This window comes from Ciconia boyciana, chromosome 1 (genome assembly GCF_034638445.1).
Source record: "Ciconia boyciana chromosome 1, ASM3463844v1, whole genome shotgun sequence".
Lineage (NCBI taxonomy): Eukaryota > Metazoa > Chordata > Aves > Ciconiiformes > Ciconiidae > Ciconia > Ciconia boyciana.
In genome coordinates this window covers 134,260,881-134,286,485 of record NC_132934.1, presented here as the reverse complement: position 1 = coordinate 134,286,485, position 25,605 = coordinate 134,260,881, and the positions used below count along the sequence as shown (strand labels likewise).

The 25,605-nt window shown below is 37.5% G+C and overlaps 1 protein-coding gene across 4 annotated transcripts in view; it reads left to right on the top strand.

The window, feature by feature from the left end:
* CDKL5 (cyclin dependent kinase like 5) overlaps positions 1-25,605 on the top strand; it is a 142,821-nt gene that overhangs the window by 60,517 nt on the left and 56,699 nt on the right. For all 4 annotated transcript variants that reach the window (XM_072849174.1, XM_072849152.1, XM_072849168.1 and 1 more), the window contains exon 4: positions 22,937-22,982. In XM_072849174.1, coding sequence (XP_072705275.1) covers positions 22,937-22,982 — 46 coding nt within the window. The remainder of the gene's footprint in view (positions 1-22,936; positions 22,983-25,605) is intronic.

The following is a 25,605-nucleotide window of genomic DNA, read 5'->3' as shown; positions in this document are numbered from 1 at the left end:
CTCACTGATGTGTTTTTGTGCCAAAACTTGTGTGAAATACATACAGTGAACATAGGACCTGTATTGAGCTTCTGAAATAAATAGTTTGGCAGTAGTAAAAGTTTGCAGTAGTCAGAGTTGAGATCTGTCTTGACTATTATGAGGAAAATACAGCTATTAGGCAAGCTGTAGTGCTGAAAATCTTATTAACTTTTTAATAGCCATTTGCTTCAACTTCACCATTAGGCAGTGAATAACCTTTTGAATTCCCTACAGAATTCTGGTTTTAAATATTAGGTATATAGTGTTTCTTTCATGGACTTCCATACTCTGCTTCCATGGTGTTCCCTTGAGTGCAGCAGTGATGGGTGAGCTTGATTAGTGCTAATTCATTTCAGTTATCACTTTCCTATATGTATATATAAATTACATACAATGAACATCTATAACTGCTTGCTATGCAAGGTAGATGCTGATGTGGTATTGAAAGTTTCTAAAGCTTTCATTTTCCATTGATGTGTTGTGGCATTTGTCTATACCTGAACCTGAGCCTCTTCCGTAGTCCTCTCAGTTCCCTGTGATGGGGGAAACAGGCAATCAGATTAGCATTATATTAATGTTTTACATGTAATTGATGTCAATGAAGTCCTGATTTATATTCAAGTAAGTGGAAGATTCATGGGTGTACTGTTATTGCTCTAAAGATCAGATAGTTGTGCAGAATGGAGGGTAGAAACTAAGTTGCTGAGATCCCACAAGTTGAGGAAGACAGCTGACTATTTGGTCTCTCCTCCCCTCCCACCCCCAAGGTGAGCTATAATATTCTCTGTACCACAAGGTTGCTGCCTTTTATTTCTTTTCCTCAAAGTCTTATTCCCAAGTGTGTGTGTGTCTGCAATTTTTTTTTTAGTTGTTTCATAAGATATCTCTTAATAAAAACCATTAAAGCACTAATTTTGAGGAAGCTGTCCAACTCTAAAATGACTTACCAGCTCCAGTGGAAAAAAAATTAGATACTGTTTGGGGTTGTCCCAGTTTCCTAGAAGTCTTGAGTCCTGGGATTAACTGAAGTAAACATTTAGTTTTCACACTTTTAAGGCTATATAGGATGAGAGGATAAAGTAAGGTAGTCTCAGGTCTCCTTTTGATTGCTTTTGTTGCATTATGTTGTCTTCTGTCTGTCACTTCTGCTATAGATTGCTAAGGTATGCTCTATTTCAAGGATTTTTAAAATTTGTTTTTGTTTTTATATGAACCCTTGCTAACTTTTTCAGTCACATACAATGATCTCTTTAAGAGGACCTGGTCAGGTTGTACAAAGCAGGCATGAAAATAAATGCATTAAATTTAATGGCTTTCATTATTCACATTGGTCGTTCAGTCTGTAGCCATATCAATGGAACGGTGCTGCTTTGATGTCTGCAGTTGTGTTGTCTCTCTTTGAGTCTTTTATGACAGTCCAGACTGCTGTATGAAAGGTCCCTTGTAGGATACTCCATTCCCTTACCTCCTTCTTTGTACTTGTCATGTTATGAACCCTGCTCAGATGTGGGCAGTATTCAGTATTTAAAATTGGCATTCCCTCCCTCCTTTCTCCCCAAAGGCTAATTTAGAAATGGAAGGTTGCAGGGGAAAGATTAGAGAGAGCTTTCAGAGGGGAGAAACTAACTTGCTGTGGAAGGGGATACCCAGATTTTTTTTTAAGGTGTGTTGAATTTAAAGCAGTACAGTGCGAGGGTGTTAACTTTCAGTGCCACAAATTAGGATGGCTTAACTTGGCTTGACCATTATAACGTTGGGTAACAGAATTTCATGCAGCACAAAGCTGGGATACAGAGAGACCTGATGCTGCAGATATTCTTCAAAACAAGAAGGGGGAGGGAGATAAACAGGTGGTCACCCTTACACTCCAGTAATGCAGGTAACTGAAGGAGGCATAGGAGCCTGAGTTTAAAATGGCCAGAGTGGTTAATCTTACCTTGGGAAGGATATGTCAAAGGTATTAGTGATGGTTTTCAATTTAAATTAAGTCAAAGATAAGTTATTTGTTACAGTCACAGTATCTCAGATCAGTATTTTAGTCACACAGCTTCTTCCAGTTTGTCACACTAATGGCTCTAGATTAACCAGACATCTGTGGCACTTTTTGTTTCTTAAAGAAACTGTGTGTCTTTCTGATAGTCTTTTACATAATACGTTGCATGAATTCCTGCTATGGCTACTGGTTTAGCGAAGTGAGAGGTTACTGCTTATGCTGCAAATAACACTTTTCCTTGGAATATTGCCAATAAACAAACATGCTCCTTAGTAGTTGCTGCTTACTCCCATCTGCAAACGGATTATAGATTCTTACACTTGTATACCTGTAATAATACAGGATCATAGTCAGACCTGCAGCAGTGTGTTCTGTGGCTGCCCCTAATGGCTCTTAATTGCAAACAGCTTGTAGTGCTATATCTTGTTCTAATGCACTTGTAAGTGAAATCTTATTTTTAAGCATAGATGTGATGAGCACACAAAGCAAGACTATCCATACAAATTATTCTTTCTTGCAAAAAGTGGAAAATGTTATGCTGAAAATTAAGGTTTAAGAACCTGACTACAGTATTTCTTAGAAGCAGCAGCAGAAGAAACTGAAATCAGTGAGGATTTGAGACCTGATGTAGGGTCTTGGATCATTAGGGAAGTAGTGGTGCAGGCTTTATAGTTATTGCAAATTAATATATGGGAGAAGGAACAACATATGGCTAATTATAGGACTACATCTGTAGTAGTATGAACTTGCTTGAATATTGGATTACAGTCTAGTCTTGTCATCAAATTGCAAATTACTGTGTAGCATAATTGATGCAAAGAAAATTGTTTTTCTAAATTTTAGGCTAATTGTTTTCCTGTGAGGGATTCTTGTGGACTTCTTAAACTGCTGTAGGACATATGAGCAGCTCTAAAAGCACTAGGTTAATCACTGATCTCTGGACACTCCTTGTATTTAAATAAAGGCCAGTAAAATAGAGCACAGTTCAGTTTTTGAGAAAATCATTAATGTATATTATTGAATGTACCATGGTAAGAATGGATCTGGATCACCTAGCTGGCTTCCAAAATTATTTGTAGTGCTATAGTTGATCTAGTGCTATAGTGCCAAGTTGATCTAAGATGTTACTACACTAAAGTGTCTTGAATATATCAATTACATTCACTTGTTTTCTTAATTGTTTTTGTGAATTTAAAGGCTCTTTTAAAGCCAGGAGTCCTGGAAAAGGAATACTTGACAGTGTAGGTAAAACATTGACAACAATAGTGAAAACTTTCCCAGCATTTCACTTTATCTGAAAGCTATAGGCTCTTCTTGGCACATGTATTTTTTCATCAGTAAGGATTACAGTGTTTTTTTTAAATAGTAAATTGTCCTTCTGAATGTCCTGGTTAAATTAATTTTCCATGACTACTCAGTTCTGTGTAACTCTGAATTGATGGAATGCCCTCCTGTAAATATAGAAAACTTTCTATTCTTTTTGAATAAAAATTCCTGGAATCGGTAACTTCTTTTCAAGTATAGCAGTATTTACTTCTCATTCAAAGGATGGATAACAATAAATGGGGGGGGGGGGGGAAAGGAAAGCAGTTTCCATTTATAACATTACAGCTGTTTGAGATATGTACAAATGTGTAAAATTTCATGCAAAGAACTTAGTAATTGCACTTAACATATGTGGTGTTTGATCTCAGCTAAAAGCCCAAGGGACTAGACAAGCCTGGCATCAGTGTGGTGATCAAGAACTTTTGGATACAGCAGGAGGCAAGACTGAGCTCTAGAACAGAGGCTGTTTTGTCAAGACTACCTAGTGCTCGGTCTTTCTTCAACTGATACCAATTGTTACAGGTTTGCACAGAACTGGAAGCATTCTTTATGCTATCTATCCCTTATACCTACATTACAATTCTGAAACTCTCCAGAATGCATACTTCTGTTTTGCTGTATTTAGCTGCACCTGGACAATAAAGCTCGATGGCTCTGCTGCTTGCTTTTGATAAAGAATAGTCCAATTTCATGCTAGCTTCTCCTGTTCTGAAGGGTATCTATTTAAGCTTCTTCTAGTTTAATAGGAAAACCAAAACACCCTCTGGATTTATAAAGTATTTGCATTCTTATTATATTATCCCTCAATTATTTTAGCTTAGATTGCTAAATTAGACCAATCTTCATGCAAGTCCTTTTTAAATCCTAACACAACATAATGGCTTAACTTTGCCCATTATGAAAAATCACCCACTTTATGGAATTCTATTTTAATTTTTCCAGATGTGTAGCAAAGTGAGGATTTGTTTCTGAACAGTACAGGTAACTCTTCTTTGGAAACAGATACCAACATTGCTCTCTGGTTTATAGTTGCTTGCGCCTTAAAAACGTTGATAAAGCATCTTCTATTTCTTCCTCCATGTGAATACTAATTCCTGTAGAGTACTGTAGCATAGAAAGATTAGTGTTAAAAAAAAAAAAAAAATTCAGTGTAAATCTTACAGAAGGGGAAAGTGAGTATTTGCAGGATCTTGAAGTGGAATCATTGTACCCACCGACACTCATTCTTTCATGATTTCATTCACTTGTACCCTCATACCCACACTCTTAGAAGTATAAAGGGGTGTGTGTGCCCACAGGGGCATTATCTGATTTGGGCAGTATCTCCAATGTGCAGGACAGATGCAGCTGTCAAGTCCCTGCTACATCTCTGGAGTTCCTCTTGGTGGTGATGACAAACTAGTTCTTACATCTTTTGTAATTATTTTATGTTTAGAAGTTGTCCGTTGTTATGGGATGGTCCTTAGCCTCAGTCTTGCTTACTTCAAGTTCCATGAGTCTGTTTTTCTTTGCTTGGAATTTGTGTTTGAAATGTATGTCTATAATCTGTTTCCCTGATGGGCTAACAAGAGAACGGCTGGTATATGTTATAAGCTGCAACCTTGTTGCTGTCCTCGTGGTGTTAGGATGCAGGGTCTGCTTGTGAATCAGCTGTGCTGCAACCTTCTGAGCTTGGCATAACGTTTTAGTCAATTTTACTACTGGAGCACCATCCTGGGAACAGTTTTCTTTCTTATCAATAAAAATTATTCTTGAAACCTTGTTGTGCAGTTTCTTCTCAGGCTTGTGCATGCTTGGGTGCATACTCTCTCAATGCCTCCCCCAATATCCTATTCACACTTACCCTGATCTGTTACATATTTCTGCAGCAGAAGCAAGGCGCACAAGTGCATATGTTCTGAAAAGTTTGTTGTACTTCTGTTTTCAGTTCTTAGTATCGAATTGTGCTGCCTTATTGAACAACTAAGTATCAGTTGACCATAAAATGCTTTGAGGGAGAAAGCTTAGTTTGGGTACTGCTATATCTCCTAATCTTTAAGTTCACAAACAGCCTTTGTAATATTGAGAACTCCTCTTTCCCAAATGTGTGTTATGAAGCGTATTTTTACATGCAGTTCTAGTAACAGAAGATTAACACAGATTCCAGTGTGCTGAAAATTAATTGTGAAGCGGTTTTCTTAGACTTAACCTTGGCTGAATAAGGCTACCATCATTACTAATGTTCCTTATGGCTGTAGAGAGACTTTTTTTTAAATTGTGAGTTTTTCAGGTATAACAGAGATAGGTGACATTTATAAGTGTAATCATGCACTGAGGTGTGGAAAGATGAAATTCCATAGGACCAAAAAAACTTGGTTGGCTGGTTACACCTACCTCTTCTTTTGACAGTACACATCTTGACCAGGAGGCAAGCTATCTTCTTGAAATCAATTAACATTTCCAACAGAGATGGAGTAATGCCATGTTTATGCACAGAAATATGTTACAGGCAATGCCATCTGCAGAGTAAAGCTGACTAGCTGCTGCTTCTACAGAATCAAACTTCCTGTAACTGTCTGTGTGAAAAATTCATCCAAGTCGTGTGTGCCTTTTTTTCCCCTCAAAGCATCAGCTAATGAGCTAATGAAGAATGGTGTTAAGAAATGTATACAAGATAGTATCTGGTGGAATTGCAGCCTGGGCTCTGAACCTGCTCTAATTTTGTAAGTCTTCCATGCTTCCATTGCTATAAATGTTGCTGTAGCGCTAAGGAATTGAAACTATTTGGGGAGCAAAAGAGAATCAGGGACTTCACTAGTGACCTTTAGGAAGGCTTAAGAGAGGCCAAACAACATCTATCCCAGGGACTCTAGCAGGTTTTAAAAAAAGGGGGTGGGGTGGGGGGAGTGGTATTTCTATTTAGAAATTCTGGGATGTAGTGCCCCCGTCATCCAGGTTCCCCGGATCACGTAAAATAGAGACTGCAAACCAGATCTCTCAGATGATGTCAGTATCGGAGAAGCAAATCAAGGGAGATCAGCCTGTCTAGTATTTCTCACTTTCTATTCACAAGGTTCTCAATGAAATTGATAGTTTTTCATTTGTATTACTGACGATTAGCTTCTGTTGCTTGACCACCGTCCTTTCAATTTCACATGTGTACATGTGCAGAGCCATGCACAAGTGTATACACACACACATTTGTTTAGTTAATGAGTTACAGCAAGTGGTCTCTTCTGGTCAGTTTTAGAAACTGATATTAGCCCATTCCTTCTGTTGCCTCTTAGCAGATTTTTATCTGTACTAGTTAGCACGCTGTTATGCTGGTCCTTTTTATTTTTATGAATCTGAGGAGAACTAAACACTTGTGCCTCAATATGAAATATGAATGGCAATGATTCTGTTGTTTTATCGACGTATTCATCAGGAGTGTATAAGTCTTTAACCAAAATCTGAATAAAAAACTTCACAACTGAAGTCTTGTGATTGTATTTTCTCATCTTTCACTCTTCTCTTTGTCTGAAGATCATGTTTCAGGAACTTTCTGAAAAATTATCCTCATTGCTAAAGCATCTTGTGCTTTTTCCCTAAACATGTTTGCGTGAAGGAAGGAAATCTTTTACCATTTCTAAGCTATTAAAAAAAAAAAGTTAAAATGAAGGGTCTATTTAATTTTGATAGCTCTATTTCTCCAGTAAACAAGTCCCAGAATTTTTCAATGGGAGAACTTGCCTTTTATGAAAATATTTGGCTAGGAATCAAATTACGAGGGCATTGTTTATTCTTGCAAAGAATAAATGTGTGGAAAGACAAAAGTTAAGGAATAATTAGGTCCAGGGATCTTTTGTCTATGGATTTGTTTGGAGTGTTTTTTCTCTTGATTTTTAGGTTAGGGTAGGTTAACAATTAACATTCCGCAAGGCTACCTTTTTCTTTTTTGAAGAGGTGGCGATAGTTGACTATTCACACTGTCACCTGAATAAAACCTGTGTGAGGAGATGGATTCATGTTTTTTTCAAAGAGGATTTTAAATGGATTTAAAGTAATTAATGATTCACTTGTTAACATTCTTTATATTACTCATCACACCCAGAGCTTTGGCTATATAATCTTATATTGTAATGTCATTTAAAAAAAAATTCATATCCAGAATCATGTTATAATGAAACCAAGTCAGATTTAGTACATTCAAACACAAACACTAGTCAACACACTGCTGTTAGAGCTATTGTTTATGCTGTGTACCAGCAGAAGGCTTGCTACTATATCAGTTTACAAAGGACAGAAGGCAACCTTCCTCTGAAGAAGCTTTGTTTTTCATGTGTGCATCTAGTTTAGAGCAAGTACTGCAATGAAGCTCCAAGCTTACTTGTACAGTTTTAGCTTTTGGATTTTTGCAGTAATCTTAAATGTTTTGCATCCCCCTAATGAAATCTGAAGTAACAGTACTGTTATTAAATAGTAATGAGAAATTTTAGTAAGTAAAAGATTTGAAACCTTTACTCCACAAAGAATCCTAAAGCTCTTCCAGTTGTTACTTTTTCTTTCACTTACATTTAAATGAATCTTTATAGTGCCTTGGAACTGAGAGAAATACAGCTCTTAAAAGATCAATATATAACATACATTCTAAATCCATATTTTTCTTATGACAACCTCTCATGTTAATCTTTGTGCTCTTACTGAAGGTTCTTATCTGAAATATTCTCCTGGAAGCTTAACATAAGGAAAAGGAGCTACTTCTAATGGGACCTTCTTTGCAAGTTATTTAAAGCTTTATTGATCTCAGGTAGTTCCTTCAATTATACCAGGAAAAGGAAATGCAAAGCTTGTAGCAGAGATATTTATAGCTTCATGAAGATACTCACCAGAGAACATGTACTTTATTCTCTAATGTGCAGGTTAAAGAAGAAGGATGAGCTTCAGAAATTCTGGTCTTGCTGCTAGCTATGCCAGATTGCTTTGTGGGATGTGAGAATTGACGCTGCACAGTTACGGTGGCAATGGAGATGTTCTTACTTCAGTAGCACAGTTGGGAATACTTTATTTGTGTTTCTAGCATGTGTATTACAAACACAATCCAATGGACTGTGATGATATTAATATAGCAATGGAACTCAAAGAATAGTGATACAGAGAAGGTAATATCTCTGAAGTTACTAGTGTTGATCACTGTTTCTGAAATGTGCCTTAAAAACACGTGCATGTGTGTAAGTTTGTGCATGCATGAAAAAATTAAACATACAGACAGAAGTGTTGCAAAGTCAAGCAACTTGGGTGGAATTAATCTCACCCACTGTTTCAGTGCGTAGGTCTTGCATAACCAATCTCCCCAGTTTATATAAATTGAGAGAGTCCAACATCTGAAAAGCCATTCTTACCATCTGGAAATGATTAAAATCAGTAACCTTCTGGCTGAATCTTCTCTCCCTCCCCTGCTTTTACTAGCTGTGGGGAAAGCCTTGACGACGCACACTGGATATATAACTCTTAGCTGGCTAAAGCTAAATGAGATGGACTCTACCTTAGGAAATATTTGAGGTTTTCTATGGATTTATTGAGTCTTTTTAAACACATAATATACTTGTTCTCAGTTTAAATTTAGCTTTGGAGATTGCTGTTTCTATTTTAGACCTGGAGAAGGGCTTCAGTTTCTTTTGCGTGCACCAGTAGTTCTAATAAAAGAATGCTACCTTTTCCCCTCAAATACTGCCTTGCTTATATACACTGTGATAAACTTTTTTGCACATAATTTTCTAGACTTCTCAAATGCAAAATTCATCATATAACACCATATGGATACCCACGCAGTTGTCACACAGCTGTCAGCTTCTAGTATTTGAGATGGTGTAGCTAGTAACCTGTTGCCTTCATCCCCCGTGCATGCCAGAATGCTGTGGAATGAGACTCATCTGTGGTTTTAGTGGGTTTGCAGCTATTTCTGAATTCTCACCATTCCTCTGCTTTCAGTTAAATTGGGCTCCAGTAAAATTTTAGACATTCACAGATTCATTTGCTTATTTGTTATGCTGGTTTTAATACTAACTTCTGAGTCCAGGTGCCTTATCCCAGTTCTCTTTTCCAATCTGTTTTCAGCCTGCATTTGTCTGCTGCCTCTTCCTAGTCTCTGTAGCTTATGTATTCCCTGGCCCTCAGCTCTTCATTCTGTAATTTTTTAAATCCCCTCTCCCCACATATTGGTTCCAGTGTTTGGGACAATAAACTTGGTGAGATCGAGACACTTTTTTCCTTCCCCTTTTTCCAAGAAGTATTTGTTTGTCATATTTGGGCAAACTTTCACAGTGAACCTAAATTCTGCATGATATCTTATTTTCCTGGCTCAAAAGCGCATGTGCGTGTGCAAGAGCTAGAAGTGGGATGTGTTAGATAGTCTTATCTGTAGGGGCAGTTTTTGTTAGAATAGGTTTTTTTAATCTTCTAGGAACTTGTGTGATGTTTAGACTTTTTTCTCCTTTTTGAGATGTAAGGGATAATATACTGATCTAGTCATGAGTCTTTGGATGCTGCAGAAACTGCCTGAAATAAGTCCACAAACTCTCTTTCTCAGTTTAGCTCCAGAACTGAAATTTCATCTGTAGAAATGCTATTTTTATGAAGACTTAGCTGCTGTTTCTTCTTCGTCTATTAGTAGTAACAGAAGTCTTCCTTGGGTGTGAATTCCTTTATTTCCTCACATACGTTCTACTTCTCAAGTTAACTAAATTGCCTTGCAACTTGTGTAGAGGCAGCCCTCCTGTTCCTCTGACCTTTGCAACAGTGATCAGCAAAAAGCATATGTGTTTGAGGTATGAATCTTGCCTGCTGTCTTTTTTTAAGCAGTTTGGATTGGATTTTAATCCTTAATGCTATTCTATAAAGAAGAGAAAATCTCTAAAAGGAATGCAGTTTTAAATGCTTGGCAGAGCGAAATGGCAATTTTCTTGGGACAAGAATTTTTCTCTTATTATCCGAAGAATGCACTGTCTGTATAATCCTGGAGAAGAAAAGCCTTTCTTTCTCTGCAAACCTGAACATAGAAACTTTGAGAAGAAATGAAGGTGTCCACTGAAACCCATATCAATATATGGACTAGAAAAAACTTTTTTAAAAAATAGCTAAATTGAAAGGGAAGTAGGAAAGAGCATTGATTTTAGGATTCTGTAGAGCATCCATCAGGCTGGTAGGGAAAGACTCAGAAGTGAGGAGAACTGATCAATATAAATGTCAGGAAAAATGATCCTGCTCTATTATAATGCTAAAACAATTAACAAATTGAGGACAAGAAAATAGTATCAACTTGCACCTATAGAGCTTTTCCTGTTATAAGATTGCCCTAGAATTTTGCTTTGATAAGACCGTAATGTCAGCGAAAATATCCAATTACTTTCTCTCCATAATACTGTTGTCTAACGGAAGAAGTAGCCAAAGAACTGAGGCTAGAAAATGCAGGTGGCATTTCCTGTTCAAATTTATCCTCTTTTCCCTAGAGAACAACACAAAAATATTATCATTAAAGATCTGAAAGAAGTGAAAGAGATGTTTGTGAGCCTTAGTGCTACTTGAGGAGAAAGGAGATACTATATGATGAAGAGGACGTGGAATGGCAGATTCTTAGGGTTAATGTAGACATCTATGAAATGTTCCACAGCCAAACCTATGAACAAGCTGAGACCAGATTGTCAAAGCTGTTGGTTACATTCAGTAACACCTTTTACCTACTAAATTGCCTGGACAAGATAGTGTTACACTATTTTGCATGCCCAAAATGGGGGGGGAAAAAAAACAGTTTTCAGTTTAAAACATTTTTTTTTTATTTTAAATTGAAACACTAAACATAAAACTTCCATCTTTGGTATTCTAGACAAGGACACTGTAGCTTGGGCTTTCCCCCACGTGTAGAAAGCTTATTACTAACATACTCTCTTTTAAATTAATGTATTAAAACCAAAAATAACCTCAACCATGGCTCTTGCTTCTATTCCAGAGCAGATCTGGAATGGCTGTTTGGTATCTGAATAGATGACTACCACCTCTGGTGGTTTAAGGCCCACTCCAGAATACGGAGGAGTTGTTGCTGCTATTTGCACATGAGAGGGGAAAGTTAAAGTTAGGGCAAACCTCCTGTGTAAGTTTGCAGCATAGAAATGACAGTAGCTGCTGCTATTTTTAACTTTTTTTTCCTTCAGCACCAAGATAAATAATTTTTCTAAGATAATGGTAAACTGAGCAAACTAAGCTTGGGAAATCCTATTCTAGCTTGCACTCTAAAACAAAAATTTACTTAGTATTTAAAAATTGTTAAAATAAAGTTAATACTGGAGCTTTATGACGGATGGATACAAGCACTTCAGGAAAGAGGGGGCCAAAGACAAAGAGGGATGAGGTTTCTATTTGTGTGAAGGAGTGTCTCAGATATATGGAGGTCTTTTCTGGGATGGATGACAGTGTGGTTGAGAGCCTGTGTTTCAGAATTAGAGGTGTGACCAGAAACTGGGGCACTGTATTTGGGACTTCGTTGTAGACCACCTGATGAGGGTGAAGAAGTGGATAAAGCCTTCTTTAAACAGCTGGTGAAGTTTCTGAATCATATACCCTGGTTTCCATGGGGACTTTAATTTCCCTGCCATCTGCTGGAAGGGCAACATGGTGTGATGTAAGTGGTCCCAGAGATTTATAGAGGATGTCAGGGAGAATTTCTTGATACAGGTGCTGCAAGGGCCAGCCTGATTATTATAATAATTGGCTACAATGGCCATGAAGTAGTGGAGTTCAAGATCATGAGTAGATTGAGGGGAAAAAAGTAACAGAGTACAGACCTTGAACAGAGAATATTCAAGAAACTGGTAGGTGGGGAGCTCATGGGAGGCAGCCCTAAAATGCAAGGGAAAGCTGGCAGTCCTTTAAGAACAACATCCTCTAAGTGCAAGAATGGTCCGTCTCGGAGATTAGGAAAGCAAGTAGACTTCTCAGGAGACCGACCTGGCGAATCAGGGAGCTCATGATGGAGCTCCAATGGAAAAAAAGCTGTATACAGGAGGTGGAAGCACAGACAGGCTGCAAAGGAGGAATGTAGAAACATTTCTTGGGTGGATCTGGGTGGTGTCAGGAAAGCCAGAGCTCAGCTGGAGTTGAGACTTGCAAGGGCAGCAAGAAGGGCTTCTACTTAGGTAGTGAAAGGCTGGAGAAGGAAAGTGTGGGCCCATTGTTGAGTGGGGCAAGCAATTTAGTGACAGCAGAGCTAGATAAAGTCTGAGGTGCTCAGTGCCTTCTTCGCCTTGGTTTTCACCAGCAAAGTCTCCCAGGTCTCTATGCTTAGTGAAAGGGTTGAGGAAGAAGATGAATTACCAGCAGTGGGTGAGGACTGAGTTGGGAATTACTCAAGAGAACTCAGCCGACACAGTTTAATGGGACCAGATGGGCAGCATCTAAAGGTAGTGAGTCCTTGCAGCAGGACAGCTCTTGATTGTCTTTGAAGGTTGTGGAGACTGGGGGAGGTACTTAATAAAAAGACAAGGGACCAACTTTTTTTTTTTTAATTAAAAGAAACAAAAAACCCCCCACTCTAACTGATTTTACTCATGATTGGAAAATCCAGATGTGATTTCCCATACATGCTTAAGCTGAATATGTGCTTTGATTTTATTTTATTTTCATGTGGTGGTAGACCTGGAAAGATGACATGATTAAGATACAAATTTAGGTATGTACATGCACCTGTACAAGTGCCCAAACTCCCAGTATAGTCAGTGGTAATCTAGTCAAGGAATAGAGGGAAGTTAAATTTATGCCTCTTTGGGGATGAAAGGTGCACTTTAGTTGCCTAAACATAAGCTCCTACTGTTATTGGCAATATCTGGGATGCTTTGCCTTACCTCTAGCTTCTCTAGGAAGTATACATCTCTATAAATCCTCTGTCATTTCTGCCAATATCCTGTGAGTGTTGTAGATACCTAGGGAATCTTAAATGCTACTAGATGTCTGTGTTTAGGCTACTGAATCATGTTTTGAGTAACTGGTCAACTTAGAGCTCTCCAGCTCTGCTTGTTTTAGTAGAAGCCTGAACACACAACTCACATGCGGGTATCTGAATTTAAATGTCTTCATCTGAAACTGAATTCCACCTGAAGAGTTCTGGCCTCAGGAACCTGCTTGACAAGTCTGCCTTTGGTTCATAGTAGGTGTTGTTTTACAGAATAAAAAAATGCCTGTCAAGGCATTTGCTCTGCTCAAACAAGATTGTTGATCAGAAAAAAGACAAACATTTAAAATGTGAAAGTACCAGATAAAAAATAGATTGTATCAGTTGCAGAAGTAAAGATTTCAAAATTAAAGCCTGAAGTTTAGCCAATCACACTGAGACTATTTTGACGCTCAAAGTTGGAATAACAGCACTGAAGACTGACATTGATGCATGTTTAAAAACAGAAAAAAAAAAAATCCAAAGAAAAAACCAAACCAAACAAAGAAGTATTTTCCAATAAGTTCTACCTACGCTTGAGTTACCAGGTGCCCAGGGAAGGAGCATTACATTAGTAATAACAAAGAATTAAGAAACACAATGTAATTATAAACATCTTGCTGACCTCTGCATTTATGGAGTCAGCAATATCTTAAAAGAAGCCATAAAGGTAGTACAGGTTGCCTTCCTGCTTTTTCGCTTTGTTATGACTTGTATTCCAAGTGTCAAGATTATGCTATAAGAAGTAATTGAGTAATACTGGTATCTGCCCAATGCAGTATTATGCGATTTATAATAGCTTTATTTTTAGTCCCAAATTTTTCACCATTTCCAGACTGAACAGGCAAAAATACCAAATCAAATTGGAAAAGGATTGGGGTACGAAACTGAAATGACTATTATTGAATCACTACTTTTTAGAATCAGAAAAAATTTATAGCTATTTACTGAATTTGGGTTCTGTTTTACATCTAGAGTTGGGATTAAACAATACTGTCAAATTGTAAAATTATATAGGTTAGTGCTACAACAGTGCTACAATAGGATGAAATGAAGGCCAGATTATAAAAAAAATTGCTACAATAATACTAGTTTACCATGAAAAGCCAGAATAGCTGCACTTATAGTATTTAAAAGCTGGGTTTTATTCCAGATCTTTTTTTATTACACTATTGTACAAATTCTTTGGGAATACATATTTACTTATTTGCTTGGAGAAAATTGTGAATAAATATTAAAAACCCATTTGGAACAATGAAAGTTTCAATGCTAACCGCTATCATCAGCCTAGTAGTTAGTAGAAAATACTGAGTGGGTTCACTCCCTTCAAGTGTTCTTTTCAGCGTAGTATTTTAGGGTTGTAGGACCATTTAAATGCTAATGTTATAACCTTGGGTTAAAGAAACTGCTAATTCCCAATGTTTAGGAAAAGCCAGCATTCAGCGTAATGTAAAAGAGGATACAGGGAGAATTTGCACAGAACTAACTTCAGTCTAGAGAGATGAGCCCCCCTAGGCTTCCTTGGGAGTCTGGGGAAGTCGCTTCCTCCATTTATGCAGAGGTGCCTGAGAGCACCTTAACTTTAGTCCTGCTCTGAATCACTCTGTGCACCTCTGCTGATCTGACATGAAAGTATGAGGGACTAGTCTGCAAGGCTGAGATTAGTCTTTGTAACTTTTGTGGAAAGTAGAGAGGGGGGAAAAAATCCCATAAATTGTTAGATTTCAAGTTTTTGGAGAATATGAAATGCATACATTGTACTGCACTCCTCTCAGGATTCAGGTGTGCCTCCCAGTAACTGCTCAAAGCAGAGTCAGCTAGAGCAGGTTGCTCCAAATCTTGTCCTGGTAGATTTTGAATATCTCCAAGGCTATTCAGAATATTCCCAGGGATGGGGACATTCAATATTGGTGGAGAGGTGCCTTCCAGCCCTCACCGTCCTGCGAGCCTGTAAACTTCCTGCAGTCTGGAGAGCCTCTGCCACCAGCGGAGGGGGGGCCCTTTGGTCGGTCTCGAGCCTGCTGCTGGGGGCTGGGGCAGTTCAAAGGGGGACCCCAATCTGTGAGCCTGTGGATGCAGGTGGGCCACTCATTTGGCTTAGAGATTTGTCTGACAGTTGGGTGAGAAATGCTTGCTCTTTATGATTCCCTTAAATTACACTTGATTTAAACCAGATAAGTAAAATCAGTAATGCAAGCATTTACGCCTAACATCTGAACAGACAACACTGTTGTTGCAAGTGTTTATGAAAGACAGAGATAAAGAAATCAGAGAAACTGTTTCAATCTGCTTGCATTTTTTAAAAAAAGCCTCTTTCCATCATTGCACACACTACTGGTTGTTTCCTGACAAACTGGTAGCTACAGGTTTCAGCCTTTTCTTAGGCTTCTTCCCCCAGAGGAACAGCTGAGCTTTTATAACTGCATCTCCTTGGAGATCTTCTAGTGGGTCCAGGTTTAAGTTTTCTCTAGTCCTCCTTTTGTTCTTCCTCAGCTAGGAGACAGTGTGGCCATCTTCTTTAAAATGGGCATGTGAGGTATATAAATCTCTGTTCCATTAAGAGTCTTCTCCTGCACTTAGCTGGTTAGTAAATAACATTCTGCTTTCAAGAGATACAAAACTGATTTGTGGTGATTCATTCTAGGTGCTTCTTCTCAAGTAAATGGTAACATGTATGTGTTGGAAAAATTCTAATCAATTTTCCAGTAAATAAAGGCATTGTGATAACTCAAACATACTGTGCTGTCATTATTTACCAGAGGCTCTGTCTCCCTAAAATTAGATAGGACTTTTAGATTAGGAAGTAATTTCCTGAAAGTTCTCCTATGCTAAGAGTGATATTTCATAGATAAACCAAGTGTGGGGTTTTTTAACTGAAAAATAGGAGAATTACAATTTTATCAAGGAAGAAATACAAGATTAAAACAGAGAAACACCTCTTGAGCAAAACTCCCAAAAGTATTTTAGGTGTACAAGAATACATACACAGTGCTATGAGTTATACTTCCCAATGTCAAACCGTTTGAAAAAAGAAATTGAATCCATCGTCTTGCACATCTCTTTTGTCTACAGTGAATATTCTAAGATATTCCACTAGATTTTTGAAAGTAATGTTGCGAAACTGCCAGCACCTAATATTAGAAGTCTTGAGAAGACAGGAAGCTGTGTTCTGATCTGATAGTACTGTCCAAAGGTAGCAGTGTTTTAAGGCAGAATGCAAATGGAGTCAGGACAGTGTCTGGACGATATCTTAAGGACCTGATTTACATGCAAGTAATGCCTGTTACCTCTCAGAACTTGTGTTGCGAGGTAGCTTGGCCTAAGTTTAAAGACTTTTGTAATGTGATATGTTACATTCATGATACATTGATTGATACTGACTAATATGTTAATATTTTATGTTCTTGTTTTGAGAATAACTTTGAAAAATTAATTTGCTGTTTTTTTAAAAGTCTCATTTTAAGCACCTCATGAAAAATAAATGCTTTACTATCTTGTTATGGTTTCATGGGCTTCTGTTGCCTCGCCAGTGATTGTTTAATATTCTGTGATTTGTGCTAGAATCACGATTATTGAAAGATCTGTTCTAAACACTTAAATGTTGAAGAACATAATAACACTTATGCAAGTTGAAGTAAACTGTACTACATTGTTCAGAAAAGACTTTAGCCATAGGATATGTTTGGCTGGATTTTGTTGTTTTTTGTTTTTTTTTTAATGTGTGTCTTTGTTGTGGAAAACTAAATTATGTGAATATAATTATGGATCAGTGAGGATCAAATCACAGTTTCTTGCTTGCTTGTAAATTATTTTTATAAAATGTAAATATTATCTATAAGTAGAGAATGTGATTGATTTAATTTATCTAGCAGAAGTTAAGCATGCATTTGTCTTTGGGCAGAAAACATGAAACAGTCACAGAACATGCAATATTATATCTTAATACGACACTTGATACATCAGCATACAACCCTGATGTGATGTACTGGAGGAGCTTGCTGGGGGAGCACCGCCTGAGTAAAGGCAGCAACGTGCTGCTTCTCTGTGGCACGTGCTCAGTATTGACTGTCACTATGTCTACTCATGTTTGTTGATTTTTATAAACACTTATTCTTTCAGTTGCTTAAAAAATCCACGCTTGAGAAATTCTTGTAATCTTATAGGGTGAGGTAGTAAAATTATAGCTGAATGATGTAACTTTGTGAAGGACATAATCTTGTCTATTTTTCAAGAATCTTTTTGTGTACCTATGCTTTGTGTCAAATTTTCCTTGATATGCAAAAGGAAAAAAAAAATCCTAACAGAATCCTTTGAAACAAAATAGGAACAAACATTTGAGGAGATTTTTTTTGGTCACATAATATTTTCAAGAACAGCATATAGTTTGGTAGGATATGTTTCTCTTTCCAGAGAACAATGGTTATAGTTCTAAGATCTTGAGTTATGTTGAGAAGCACCTTTCTCCTTGAGTACTCTCATCATTAACATCAAGAATTTTTCTAGAAAACAACAGAGATACATCCCTGCACTGTTTTGGAAAAGCACTGTCATGTCATATATATTATGTAGAGACAATGGAAAAATAGGGGACCTCTATCCTTTAAATTAAATAAAATGAAATGCTTTTGAATCAGGGAACTCTTCTAGTTTGATAGTGGTGACAGGAAATACCAAGTGCTACAAACTTGTGAGGAAACCTGGGAGAGAAATCTCTGGGTGGCTAGCAGAAGAGCTGTCAGAACCGCTCAACTTCCATAAGGATACTCACCTCTCATCTGTAGCTTAGTGGACAGACAATAAATCCCATGTTTTCTCCAGAAGCAATTCCCATGCATGTTTTGAGGTAAAGGAAAGGATTGAGCCCTAGCATGAAGTCATTCCCATCTCCAGGACTGGAGATATCCTTTTCCTGTAAACAGGTATCTCCTTCCTCCTCTATATTAAAGCAAATGGAACAGACATGGATTAATAAATTTTTGTCTTACCCTTATTGAATGGTATTAGCAGATTTGTACGTGGAGACGAGACATATTTTGCCCCATTTTAGACACATGTAATCATGGAGTCTGAATAATAAGTTTGTGTACGTCCTTAACTTTTACACAAAGTGTTTTCAGTAACATTTACCTGTTGTTGCATACATAACTGTAAAACAGTGCTTTTCCTATAGTTTTATAACACAGAATGTTTATAATATAAGTACTCAATAAGCAGAGGTAGTATCAATACTAAGAGAGACTCGGCTCGTGCATTTGCAAATTTGCCATTGTCTCAGAATGTAAAGTGAAATATTGAGGCCAGAATTTTTTAGTAGAGCAAGATAATGACATGCTTAGTAATAAATGTAGCTGAGTGAAGCAAAACTACAGCTAAGTGAACTCAAATTTTCATACTTCATTATATAAGCTAGTAGTAGAAATCAGAAAGGATATTCTGTGTTCCATAAAGAGCACAGAATATTTGGCATTACTTGAGTTTTTTCTTTCCTTGACATTCATTGAAGTCTCAAACATTGAATCAACTAGTAACAGCTTATCTACCTAGATGATACATTAATTGGATATGAGAATTTCTGTGCTAGGAGTTGGATACTGAGCTATTGTCTGAGGAGGGTTTTCGCAATCAGATTGAACATTGTTTTCAGTACTGTTCTGTTTCAGAGTACAGTCTTGACAAAAATCTTCTGAAATGCAAAAAAGATATTTTAGAGAATGACAATTTTATTTTAGAGAATTACGATTTGGCCTGGTTTTGAGGAGCAGAGAACCAGATCCACAAAAGAGCTCAGGTCTCCAAAAGGAATTTTAAGTAAAGATTGAAGTAACAAAGTCTAAATTTGATCTGTAAAGAATCTTTCAGATTCCCACAGGAATCTGAATTTTCACTGTTGAATTCCCTTGTTGATTAAAGCTCTGCTTTTCTTTGTATCCCTGATTCTGTCCATCTTCTCAGGGCTTAGCGATGTGGTGTCTGTTTGCTTTGCACCTAGTGCGTGTCAGTCCTCCCTTGAAACTTCAGATTGGGCCTTCATCATTTGACAGCTCTAGCATCTGTCTCCTAATCCAGGAAGCATACTCTTACCACCCCTGCTATAAGCCTGCTGAATTGGTCCATATACAAAATGTATTCCATGTTTTCCAATCTCATTCTCTATTAGTTTGTGTAAATGACAATTATGTACAACGGCTGATCAGAAGCTATGTGTGTTAGTTTGTTGCACAGTCTACATATGCTGCTTGTCTGCAACATCATACAACGTATAGGAGTTTGGGTTCTTACTGCTTTCTTCCCCCAAGGAAGGATATTCCATATATGGCTGACAAATTTGAGAAAATTTATTGAAATTTTCTTTTTAAAACTTGCATTTCTCTGTAAAATTTGGTTGACACTGGACATCTAGTTCAAAATTACTAGTTGTGATGGCAAATGGACAGACAGACAAACAGGGCATTTGAGATGGAGTCTTCCTTTGGAAACTAGTTTAAAACATGATCCATGAGGATCTACTATTTTTTATGTCACCTCATATAAACTATTTAGTTGGTTTAGAGCACTCGACCAAGAAATGGGAAACGTGCACTCAGCTTCAATTTTCTGTTCTGCCTGCTGGAGCACTCCCAAATCCTACCATTCTGGAGGTGTTCCACATCATAGGAAAGTTACAGACTTTTTGACAAGCAGGTGCATTGTATCTAAAAATCTATGCACAGTAACCTTCAGTGTCCTTGTATCCATTTTAGCTTTGGCCTTCACCAGTAGCTGATTCCTAGAGAATGCCATTTAGATAGGATGAGGTCCTTCAAGAAACCTAGACAAGAATGTCTTTCCCTAAGGAGGAACAAAATGTTACTAGTGCGACTCCTCAGAGCACCTATTGTCTAGTCCCATTTTGGTGGTGTTTCACTTCAAGTTGTTTAAATATATTATTCGTTGGGGTTTTTTTCAAGAAAAACCCCAACAATATGTTATGTATATGTTATATATAAATATGTTATGTATAAATTCTTGATTGCTTAATTATGACAACATTAATTAGTTTAATGAAATAATAAAAGTGATAAAGGTTTTCAAATGAAAATTTCTTAAATATTATAGTATTTTGAACTGTTTGTATAACTTTTCTTCCATATATGTGTTGCTAAAGTCTTTATGTTCCTGTTCTTCAAAGAGCCACTTGTGCTTTAAATACTGTGAATAGTCAAAATCCTACAGGACATTTGATAGCATATCTTACATAAGTCTTTGCAAGACTGTGACTCTTTAAGCTTTTAAAACTTAATTTCCAAAATAATCACATTCACTATACGCATCAGGGACAGCAGCATATGGCAGAGAAGCCACATGGACTAGATTTCTTGAATGGTGCAGAATTGCTGTCTATGTGAGGCAACAGGTTTTAACTCCTACATTTCTTTCAGTGTACTTAGCCATTACTTTGAGAATAAATATACAGCCTTCAAAGGTTGCTGAAACTTCTACAAATTTTTCTTTTCCTTCATGTGAAATAGGAATGTAATGCTAATGGATAAATTTGTCTCATCTGCAAAGTGGTGTATGCACACTGTCTAAACATAGGCATGTTACAGTCAGCAGAGGCTTTTGAGAGCAATTACGGTGTTCCTTTTCTGAAAAACCTTTCAGAGGCTTAATTAGCCAAAGCACCTAACAGTAGATACCAGAAGTCAAATGAGCTAAATGTACTCACCCTCTTAGCAGTGTTCCTTCATAGTGCTAGTAATTATTACTATAGTTAAGTGTTAGTAAATATAACAATACTATAACTTAGTAGTAAGAATATAATTAGTAAAATAGTCTGTTCGGTATAGTTTAGACCAGTTTATAAGCTTCCTGAGACAAAAATATATAGGAACTGTATTTAACATAAAAGCTAGAGACAAGCCTTTCAGAATCACTCTGAACCTGAAATGCATATTATCTCCTCAGTTCTGACATCCCTTTCTTTTCTGTTCTGTAAAATTGGTTGAACAAAGGGTAGAGCTTGGACCTTTGTAGTAACTCAGCTGAATTTATGTAAAATATCAGCCTTCAGATTAGACCAGTGTATATGAAGGGTGGGTTTTGGTAGCAGAAAAGCAATGCAAGTCCTCTCTAAGAGCTAGTAGCATGTGCTGCTGCTGCTGAACTAACCTTCTTCAATGCGGGGTAGACATAGTTTGGTCGCTTAAATCAATACACAACATAATGCTTTCCAGTTTTCCTGATAGATGTTATGAGTGATGATCAAAGGGTATTTTTTTAAAAAACATGCAAATTATACACACACGCACATATATATATATATATTCTTATGTTTGTTTTGGACAAACCACAGGGTTCTCAGCCTGGTGAAGTTTACATTATAATACTTTCCAGCCAACAGATACAATATGAATATGCAAACTCATTTTTATTTCTTTTTATTCATAGTAGTACTGATTTTCATTTAAAGGCTTTAAAAGACATTATTCACTATCTACAGTAGTCTTTCCAGGTGCTTTTATTTTAAATGGGATCAGCTGTTTTACAAGTTCATGTGTTGTGACAATTAAAAGTGAAAAATGGAGTAGACGTTTGTGTTATTCAATACTTGGTTATGCACATGTCTTCAGGCATTCCAGAAGGGCTTCACTTTTTTGTTGCTGTTCTCCAATCCAGCCTTTGTATGCTATTAATAGCCTTTGTATGCATTTTTTTTGAAAACTGTGAAGTTTGGAAAAGGCGTGTAAGCTAGATCTAGCTTGTCAAATAACTCGGATAGCCTGCTGCACGTCTGCTCACATGCCCTTACTCTGTCACCTTAAGGCTTCTTCCCCATTGTGTTACTAAAATTCAGGTGCTGCATCGCTGTATGAACAGACCTGCGCTAGTCATGTCATGTTGGATACATTTTGGCCATGTGCTAAATGCATTCCTGCTCACGTGACAGGAGAAATGTCTTCATTTAAGAGAAAAATGTGACCTCCAATGAGCAGGTTTGGTGAGAATAAAGAATACTAGAGTAATGCAAAGGCAGGCAGGCGTTACGAAGTTATTGCCGATGACCTTATAGTAAGCACTGATTAACACTTTCAAATGCAATTAGCGATTCTGGTTTTGGATAGGCTTCCCTCAAGACAACAACTTTTTTTTAAGGAGGCACAGAGAATTTACTTTCCTAAAATCATGTTCTTTGTGGATATTTGAACTTTGAAATCCAAAGCTTTTGGCAACCAAAATTACAGGTCTCATTGTATGTAAGCCTTACCCACGTGCTAGTACAATATTTTCATTTCAGCTCACAAAGATAAGCACCCACACTCATACTTTGGTCAGATAAAAGGTTGTTTGACTTTCAGAACAACTAACCAACAAGAGTCACAGGAACAATTCTTTTAAAAATGTAATTGATATATGGTACAAGGTATTTAAATATGAATTTCTTGCATTTAACTTTGTTTTTTTCATACTGGGGTTCCTAACTGTGATTTATTTGCTACATGTGGTTTTGTATTGCACTTGGCCTGATCACTGAGGTATTTACCAGATTTTTAATTAATCTTGTTTTGCATTGTGAAATTTCTGTGGATTTTTTTTTCTTTGTCTGATGCTTGGAGGGGGGAACCAAGAGAAAACACACAACAGATCTTGCTCATTTCCCTCTCCTTGCTTTTGTTTTACAGGAGACACATGAAATTGTGGCTATCAAGAAATTCAAAGACAGTGAAGGTAACCTTTTCTTCTGCATAATCTTTCATGTCAATAACTACGTTGTTAATATCTCTCCAGTTAAAATAAGAACTCTCATATATCAAGACATGATTTAAAAATTATAATGATTTATTATCTCTCTGAACATTCAAGGCACTTGATCCTTCATACCTGCCTAGGGACTGCATTATACACTCCAACTAGATAACTACCTTTCTTTCTCGGTGCATCTATCTTAATATGGCTCAGATTGTGGTGCCATACATAGCAATGAGATCTATCACTTGGAGACTGGATGTGATCAGAAAATGGCAAAAACTTCTCCTGTAGTAGTGGTTTGCAGAGTCTTTGGGCTTTATCACCCTTCATCTGTGGGAGGGGATCTAAATGTTAGGGGGACTTGAAGGGGTAAATGGAGGAGACTGAGAGAAGTCACTGAGAAGCTCAGTGGTACGAAGAGGAATCGGGGAGCTCGCAGGGACCTGCGGGAGGATTTGAGGGAGCTGGGTGGCGAGGCAGTAGTTCTGCCCTCCCTTCAGCAGGCTCCACTCTCCACAGGAAACTTGCTTTTTGCCCCCTCACAGCAGCCTCTGTGTACTCTCCAGTGTTGCCGAGTTTGCTGAGAAGGAAGGGGGAAGAGCCAACTCCTGCAAGGCTTACTGTTGCTGGCAAAGTGGATGGCAGAAGGCAGGACACATGGAAATTCTTGCCAGTGCTGCACACACCTATTCCTCACCCAGCAGTAATAAAACTAAAGATCTGTACAAAACAACACTGGCTCTCTGACCTGCACTTGTTGGGGAACAGTGAATCCCAGTACCCTATCATAGGCAAAACTGACAGTCAACCACGAGAGCAACTGTCTACCTTGTGTACATCAGAAGCTAGCCCCGATCCCTAATGGGCTAGCACAAACAGAAGGAGAAGCCAAGTATGAAGTAATAAGAGGAGTCATCCCGCTCTGAGGCGATGCAGCTATGATTTGCTGTATACCAAGGCTTTAGCTGAAAGCTAATGATGTGGTTTAAAGAAACAGCAGCCACTTTATTTTAGCAAACTTTTCTTTTTTGTTATTGTTATAGGATTGCTGGTGGCCATGGAGGTGTGGTTGGTTACAAGGACTGTAGTTTTCAGAGTTGGTTAGGCACAGCAAAGTCAGATTTGTGTCTGCCGTTTTATGCAATGCAAAATCTTGCTTTGCAGCTGATTTTGCCAGACACTTGAAGGGTATATTTGATAAATCTTTTAGCTATGCTATTCAGAAATCTGCTTTAAATCCCTGTTAAAGAACGTAGGAGATCATTTAACTGCGGTGATCATCTTGACCAGGTCATTAGAGTACTTCAGAAATGCTTTTTGGAACTCAATATGGCTATTCAGTACAGAACCTAGGCAATGAATCTCAGTATTAAGCCCTAAACAGGATTATTATATTAGCCCGTCTACCAAAAAATTAAAACAAAAATTGTAACATTGCCATTAGGTCTGGCTTCCCAAGAGTATTACGTAATAGCAGTTTACATGACTGATGACTGCTTTTCAGAGTTGTAGCTAGTTGTTTACAAGTTTCTGGAAATATGACAGTTCTTTTGATGGGTTTGATTCAGCCCATTTCACATCTGTCTTGTTAATATGGTAGTTCATTACAGATCTGAATATACCATAATTGTTTCTATTGCCATTTTTGTTTCACTGAATTTTTGCTGTTGTTTGACATATGCATGCTAAATACACTGGAAAGAGAGTGTCTAGTTACAGATGAAATTATGTAATCAGGCTGATGCAAGCCAACACCGAGCACTCAGTTTTAAAATGAAATGATTATGATTGCTCTAAATTTTATATTTTTTTAATCAAAACATTTGTGATGATAGTATTTTGTTTTCCTCTTCCCTCCTGCGACACTTCAATTTTTTTTTTATTCTTCTGTCTTCTGATGATGATTATATGCATTTGCACGACCTGTGTTATTTTCTCTCCCCTGCAAACCTGTTTTTGCCTTTTGCTTGCTTGGAAAACCAATTTCTCTTCCTTGTTTCTTCTTCCTCTGTCTCTGACCGTCTTTGTGGTACATGACCTACAAATGTGATTTAGCTTTGAAGTCATGCAATCATATCCCATTTAATATCCCTCTGTTGTGGATAACAGTTCTAAGAGATTAAGAACCCTGCTTCTACATATGCATGGGCAAATTTACTGAATTAATGGATTTCATTTTACTAAATGAAAAATAAAACCTAATATAATCTGGTTTACTTGACATTTCATTGGTAGTATCCTCTAAAACCCAGTCAGTTCGGGGCCCCTGGATGATAAGCAGTGTACGAAGCTGTAGTAAAACACTCCTTCTTTCTTGAACAACTTTCAGACAAATAAATTGTCAAAACAACAGGTGAATTTTTTGACTCCTCAGAATCAGATTCAAGGCTTCGTTGAATCAATACTTGCTCTACTGCTCTCTGTGGCCACTACACTGGTCTGCATTGCTGAATTTCCATTAAAAGCTTTGTGGGGAAACTTACAGCTCAGTGCTTCGGTCTGGCTTTTGGAGAATAAATTTATTTTAGAATCAAATAGATTTCTTTGACATTGTTCAAACATGAGCTTTGCATTCCAGTGTTTCTGCTGAGGACATACTAAC